This window comes from Amblyomma mixtum, chromosome 10 (genome assembly GCF_055824585.1).
Source record: "Amblyomma mixtum isolate Tamu chromosome 10, ASM5582458v1, whole genome shotgun sequence".
Lineage (NCBI taxonomy): Eukaryota > Metazoa > Arthropoda > Arachnida > Ixodida > Ixodidae > Amblyomma > Amblyomma mixtum.
In genome coordinates this window covers 64774823-64782254 of record NC_143021.1, presented here as the reverse complement: position 1 = coordinate 64782254, position 7432 = coordinate 64774823, and the positions used below count along the sequence as shown (strand labels likewise).

Below are 7432 nucleotides of genomic sequence, written 5' to 3'. Positions count from 1 at the left end.
CGGCTTGGCGTTGCCTACACCAAACACTATCTTCACAAGATCGGCATCGAAAGTAACCCAAATTGCGTGCAGTGTCTTACTCCAGAGACTATTGGACACCTTCTTTGCGAGTGCCCGAACTATACTGCTGTAAGAAGAATTTGCGAATTGGAAAAACAGCGCAATCAAAGACGAGACACAAGAAGGACAAAACACCAGCGCTGACTAACAACCAAACGGTTTATTGCTACAGGTGAGGCAGCATATAAATGAAATGGCGCGAGTAAAAGCACAAAATAAGCATGAGAGAAAGATACCGCACAACCAAACAACTTTAATAAAAAAAGGCACGTCACTGATTAAGATACGCAAGTTCCTTTGATAGTAGATTTATCGATGGGCTGCTGATACAGGTGATACCGAATGCCAATGTCGTCAAGATGTAGTTGTCGCTGGCCGCAGTGTTCCACCTCTCCCGTCTTGCATTCTTAACGAAGGTAGGTTAGGGAACGAGTCGCTACTCACTCTGTATCCAATCCTTGTTCTTCCCGTTAGTAGCCGAGTTCAGCGTCAGTTGCCACCTGCTTCAGAAAGCTGTCCTTGCGTGCGTCTCCTGTGTAGCACCAGCTTACGTGGCAGGCGTTCAAGCTTGCAAGTGTAACCAAGGCGTGGATCTTGGCTTTTCGGACTTCCTGGAAGAAGGCGTTTCTCTCACAGATCGCTCCAGATGTTACGCAGGAACACGCTTTTCCTGGCCCTTGTCTTGGGAATAATTTTAATCTGAACACGTTTGATGTCGATATCTTGGAATTGATATTGGACGGGAGTGGTTTATTTGAACACCCGGACGGCCACCCTGCTAGGTTTCTCTCCTCTGACATATGTTCATGTCACCTTATGCCAGGACATCTTTTTTCCTGTATAGCTAGGATTTCGGGGGGAGGTAGCTTATTTTAGATGTATTGTAGTACGTTGGGTTGCTTTCGTTTAAGGCTTCTGCAGTTGCATTGCGAGATTTGTAATAATGCTTGGTCGTATCCGTTTTTCGAATAGTGATTAATATAGCTGGCGGTGGACAGAGGCATATGGTATGATCCTCTTACTGTAAGCCACAGTGCACCGTCAGCGATAGCAGAACAATGCGAACGTAACAGCACGAAGCAGCGCTTACTTAGGTGCCGTTTTGAAGCGAAAAGCTTCCCTAGGCTCGCCAACGTCGTGCTTCGCGTGAGTCACACTGGAGATTTGCCACATCTGCGCATGCGCGAAACCGAGCTACGTCACGCGGAGAGCAGGTGGCCGCTGCTGCGGCGGCCGTCGTCGCCGCCGCGCGCCGACTCCGTCATGTGACCTTTCGCCGCCGCCGCACGGTCGCCGCCGCAGTCCCAGGAGAAGATGGCTCTTTCGCAAGCCGCTGCGAGAACGCTTGAGTGGCTGCGGCGGCCATCGAAGAGGCGGCCATCCTCGCCACCATTGGACGTTTCGCCGCAGCCGTGCGCAATGCACATTTGAAAGGAGGGGTATATAAGGCGCGCTTGCCCATAGAACAGGCGCAGACACTCGCCATGGAAGGAGAAGAAGAAGCAACAGTCGGACGGCGCAGAAACACCGTTCGAGAAGTGGTAGCTTGGGAGTTGGCTGAAAAGCAGCGAGAGCTTTTCGCTTCGAGATATCCAGGCTTAACCTTAGCTAAGCCACAGCCAATTTTTTTCAGTTGAGCTCCAAGAGGTCTCTCCGAAAGCGGGCACCCGTTGCCTCTCGCTAACGCCATGGAACACCAACTGTCACACTCCACGCCATCTCAGTGGTCCAGCGCTCAAATGCGCTCTTGTACCCTATGTGCCCAGAATCAGCGAATCTTTGGCCTCTATCTCAGAGTTCAATGATGTTGAGGTGTCACCCCTGCCGGCAAAAATGTTACGGCAAGCGCTCATTGAGGTGAAAGATAGCCATACAAAAGAAAATTTTTTCGATATAATTTACACTATACCATGTGGCGACTGTGAACGTGCGTAGTAGAAAAAAATAGAAGCTGAGTAAAGAGTGAAACAGCATCATATTGATGTTAAAACAAGTTTCGTCAAGAAACTGAACATGGCTTCGATGAAGGGCCGTATTTGAAAACCAGGAGAGAATTTTCGAAGTCATCTTTATCTGGAATCTCTGATATCAAGTGCATCATATCAACAATGATATCAAGTACGAACATCAAGCACATTCATTGCGTGTTCGGTCTATAACTTCAATCTTTACTTCCATATTTCCTGGTTGTAAGACAATTGATTTAGCATCAACTAGAAAAGTACTACCTCCTTACATTCCATACAACATTTTCTTCCAGATCTTGATCTTTCGGCCTCTGTATTCACACAGTGATTCTTCCTGGAACTCATGGTGATGAGGACGGACGGAGGGACGTAAGGAAGGAGGGAAAGAAGGACGGCAGGAAGGACGAAAGGAAGAACGGCAGGAAGGAATGAAGGAAGGAAAGAAGGAAGGAAGGAAAGAAAGAGAGAGAGGAAGGGTTGGAGGGAGGGAGGGAGGGAGGGAGAGAGAGAGGAGCATCCCCTTTGAAACTTGGTTGTGGCAGTGTGCACCATGCTGGAATTTTTTTGAAGCGAAAGCTTCACAACGCTAGGTAAAGCCAAGGTAGCCGGTTTCTGAAGATTTCACCTTCATCTGTCCTTCAGATAAAACAAAGGGGAGTTAATGTGCATAACTGGCCCACTGGGACCGTGGATACCTTTGTCGCGCTTTAAGCTACGAACCTGATGAAGAGCGGGAGCTTCGGAAGCAAAGGAAAGGCGCATAACTGGCCACCTGGGCCAGTGGACACACGTAGTGGTAGTGACAGATGTGCGCTTCATCTATCGGCAGTGACAACGTTGTGGCAGAAACGCGGCCCTGAAGCCATCGGCCGTCGGCGTTCATTGTGTTCATCGGCGTTGGCGTGGACAGCAATTTAGACTCCGATGATTTTAAGGAAAAGAAATGCGAATAACTGGCTCGCTGCGTCAGTGGACGACTGAATCGCCCAGAAGCGCGCCTGAATAGCGCTGAAGGTGCCCCCTTTACCAAAGATAACCCAGCAACAGGTTTTTTCTTCTCAACCGTACAATGGAGCCTTTACGGCACCGCTGAGGGCCGAAAGGTGTCAGAACGACCGTACCTTACTTTGCACAGATTTGGAGATTAAGGGCTGCCATAGTTGCTTTGCTACGACGCTTAGAAACAAACCATAGTTGCCGGGTTACTTTTGGCAAAGACTGTACGTAGGGTGGTGAGAGAGAGAGATGGGCAGCGTGCGTTAGCGCTGACAACGTTGTGTCGAACACGTGGCACTGCAGCAATAGGCCGCAGTGTTCATGGGGGAGCAAACTCTCGTGATCAGCCGTTAACTGCCACCTGGCAGGGTGGGAGAGTGAACGTGCTACCTGTCCAGCGTTCGGAGCGCACTCAATGTTACAGACGCCAAGCCGCGTATAGTTGCCCGATAAGCCACAGCTTTCGTTCTCTAACCACGTTCAGCAGTAGTTAAACAGCAGCTAGTTTTTTTTTTTATTTTTTGTCTAACTGTGCTGTAAATTGGTCTTAAAATTCGCCATTTTCTTTAAGTGCGCGTTTTCAGTCCTACACTTACAACCTTATGTCATCTCACTGCTTTTGAGCCACGAATCTTACAATCGGTTTTTGCTAACTTCCATCGGAGATTTCTTTACATGACCATTTTTATATGTAAATCTGAGGGCCTCAGGAAGAGCGACTGTGCCTGCATCGACACAGGGATGGGTACCATCGCATTTGAGTAGGAGGTTTTCACTTTATGATCATGATGTCCTCAGGCTTAATTGTTTCGACAGATTTGCCATGCACTACAGAAGTGTCATCTTCTTCGTTAAATGTTTTTTTTTTGTAGCTGCGCGTTCTGAGGCACCCTGACCTCGCTTCAAAGAGTAGGGCACTGGCTCTTGAGTTATCGTAGAATGATTCTTTCCTGATCTACCTTTTCCATTATCGATATAATTCTACACTGCCTCTTTTACATTACTCATCCAGTTTTTACCTTCCGCGCTTTTTCCTCCTAGTTTAATACTTCGTCATCATGTCCTGCATACGTACTGGTTGGCTTCCTAGTTCTTTTCCGCCATTTTGAGTCAACGCTCTTTCTAGTTTACTTTATTGGAGTAGATTTTTTATGTATATCATATAAAGCATGAACAGCACTGGTGATAGAGGACCACCTTACCTTAATCCTTCGCGTACCTCGACAGTTCTATTTTTTATCACACCCCGTGTAATTTCAACATGATTATCTGGATAATAATTCTTGTAGAAAATCATTTAGCTCAACACCGATGCCTTCATCTTTTAATATGTGCCACAGAAGTTCATTGGGATGGATGGATGGATGGATGGATAGGAGCGCCCCCTTTGAAACGGGGTGGTGGCAATTGCCACCATGCTCAGCTTTTCTTTCTTTACTATTTTTTGTTTACTGTGTTGGCAATTCTCATTAAGATTCGCCATCATCTTAACGTATGGCCGCCGCGGTGGCTCAGTGGCTATGGTGTTCGGCTGCTGACCCGAAAGACGCGGGTTCGATCCCGGCCGCGGCGGCTAGAATTTCTTTGGAGGAGAAATTCTAGAGGCCCGTGTACTGTGCGATGTCAGTGCACGTTAAAGAACCCCAGGTGGTCGAAATTTCCGGAGCCCTTCACTACGGCGTCTCTCATAGCCTTAGTCGCTTTGGGACGTTAAACCCCATAAACCAAACCAAACCTTAACGTATGGTTTCCTACAATTCTAATCTTATGCCACATCTTTGCTTTTCAGCCACCAATCCTCCATTCGCTTTTTGCTAACTTACACTGCAGATTTATTTACATGACCATTGTTATATTTAAACCCTAGGGCCTCAGGAAGAGTGACTGTGCCTGCATCGACATCCGGATGGATACCATCACATTTGATTATGAGGTGTTGAATTGTTTCCACAGATATAACACACACGGCACATGTGTTATCTTCTTCGTTAAATTTCTTTATGTAGCTGCGCGTTCTAAGACACCCTGACCTAGCTTCAAAAAGTAGGGTACTGCTTCTTCAGTTATCATAGAAAAATTATTTCTTGATCTGCCTTTTCCAGTATCGATATAGGTCTACACTATGTTTCTTTTCCATTGAATTCATCCAATTTTTAAATTCCGCGTTTTTAACCTGTCGTTTAATGCTCTTTCTTTCTCCGTCCTCATGACCGGCATACTTACTGGTTAGTTTTCAAGTTCTTTTCCGCCACTGTGAGTCTTTCGGTTAAGCAGTGCCGCCTGGCGGAAATTTTACAGGAACAAATAAGAGCGCATTTAGGATCATTTGCGTCAGCTCGTATAGCGCTACACATTCGCGTTGCGAGTTTCCACGCTTAAGACAGCACCTCGAGCCCTCTGCTAAAAATAACTTTTTTCTTCTCTTTTTTTCTTTCCCGAACCAAGAAAAACCGCGCATAAATTGTTCATCATCTCCTGTGGGAGTGGGTTAGCTTTTTATTTTGGATTCTGAGGCGGTTTTAAAGTAAAATTCCTGTCAACAAGCCCTGGTACAAGGAGGGCGGCGTAACTAGAATTAGGATACTGAACCGTTGATACAGTGAAATTAAGAAAGCGCCGTAATGCGCAGAATACCTCAAGAGCACGTCGTTGGTTAGACTGCACTGAATTTCTCGCCCATTTTAAGGTACGGAAAATAACTGCTCTGTAAAGCAAACGCATCAAAAACGACTCTAGCTGTGGTTTCCTTTCATGCTTCGCAACTTCTAAAGCTTCCCCTAGCACTCATTGATTTAAAAGTTAATTACTGAAAAATTACTGAGTAATTCAATCGTATGAGTTTTAGAGGTTTCCCGAAAATCTAGCACATGCCTAATCAAATTAGTCTGATTCAGAAAGCCTGTTCAGTGTTCTTAAATTCCAGCCGCACTTCAGATTTTACACCGAAAAGAGACGGAGAAGAAAAGGTGCCTTTAATAGAGCATCGTCGGGCGATTTCTTTAGTCAGCGAAGTGAAAGGCGACCGCGGCTGTCAAAGCCGGCTTTCTGGCCGCCGTTTCTGACGACGAACTTCTCAGCGCTGACAGAAATCCGCTTGCGGCCCATCCTGACGAAAAGATACTTGTCCGGGCAGTAGCTGGCGGCCATCTTTGAGACATGGGTGGTAATCGAGATTGCTCCATCTGCCGGTGAGGTGAAAATAATGCTCCGACCAAAGCCCGGAGAAACCTCCACGTCGCCCGACGACTTTTGCACGACGCACACTCCCCCGATCAACCAGACGTCTTCTCCGTTCTCCGCTGTTTGCTGAATGGCCTGTGCCATGATCTCGTAGCACTTGTTGATGGAGTGGATGCCCTGCTTTGACCCGCAGCGGAACACATCCTGGGCCACGTCGTAGGTCTGCAGTTTAAACATCTCGGTCGTTGACTTTGTCCCCGAGTTGTCAACCAGGTACACGAGGCCATGAAGTTGGCGGGCGTGGAACGCTGTGAATGTGACCCCTCGACTGGAGATCTTGGCCAGTCGCTTTCCCGTCTCGACGTCTATGGTGGAACCTTCCTGAAGAACTCGTCCGCATGGGTGGCAGATACAGCCGCGGTCTCCCCGGCGGCCGATTGCAGCCATGCAATGCTTTGCGAAGTTGACGACGCGCACGGCCCGGTCCACCGAGATGTCAACGCGTACGCGGTGTTTCAGAAACATGGACACTGTACCGGTAGCTGTCACTATAGGCCCGTAATAGACTTCCAGTAGATATTGCTCCAATGCAGCTGGATCGATCGGTGTGTCGCCGCTACCTTGGGCGGTCTCCAAGGCCAATGGTGCGGCGTCCTCAGCGCCGCTCGGGTGAGGCTGGCCTGCGCTGTCGGCCTCCTCTTTGTCCCCGGAGCCCATCAGTGTCTTCACCTGCGGGGAGCGAGCGGGCTGTGGCTGCTCGGGCGCGTCGCCGTCCAAGTGGAGGGAACATCCGCCAGGAAGCTTGCCCTCCTCGGCGCAAGAGGGAGTACTGTCGCCCATGCTGTCCTGTCTGTCGGCGCAGGTGCCGCTTGGACAAGAGGGCAGCTCGGCCGTCGGTGGCGGCCTACAGCAAAGGCAAAGCAGCTGTGCGCCCGGTCATTGCGCGAGGCGCGGGGCGAAAACAGATGGCCGCTTTGTCTTTTTCATCCAGGCAGTGGCACATCAGCGCGCGGCTCCGGTGTACGGAGGAGGAGAATGAAAAATGCTTAATGACCAAAGAAAACATGCGGGCTGAGCTGGTGGTTGGAGTCCGCAGTTCAAGGCCTCAGTGGTCATTGGACATTTTCTCTCCAAGGTGACGATGGTCAGGCGTGCTGGCAGCCCCATGGTATTTGAGCGTGTCGGACAAGTGCTGCGCCAAGGACGGCGTTTTTGTTTCGAATAGGATG

General features: G+C 48.7%; 1 protein-coding gene across 1 annotated transcript; it reads right to left on the bottom strand.

Moving 5' to 3' along the window:
- Nucleotides 1-6026: 6026 nt before the first annotated feature.
- LOC149325972 (uncharacterized) lies at nt 6027-7088 on the bottom strand. Its single transcript, XM_089563120.1, has one exon. It carries the CDS (start codon nt 7041-7043, stop codon nt 6027-6029), a length of 1017 nt encoding a protein of 338 aa, XP_089419246.1. The 5' UTR covers nt 7044-7088.
- Between the last annotated feature and the right edge of the window lie 344 nt (nt 7089-7432).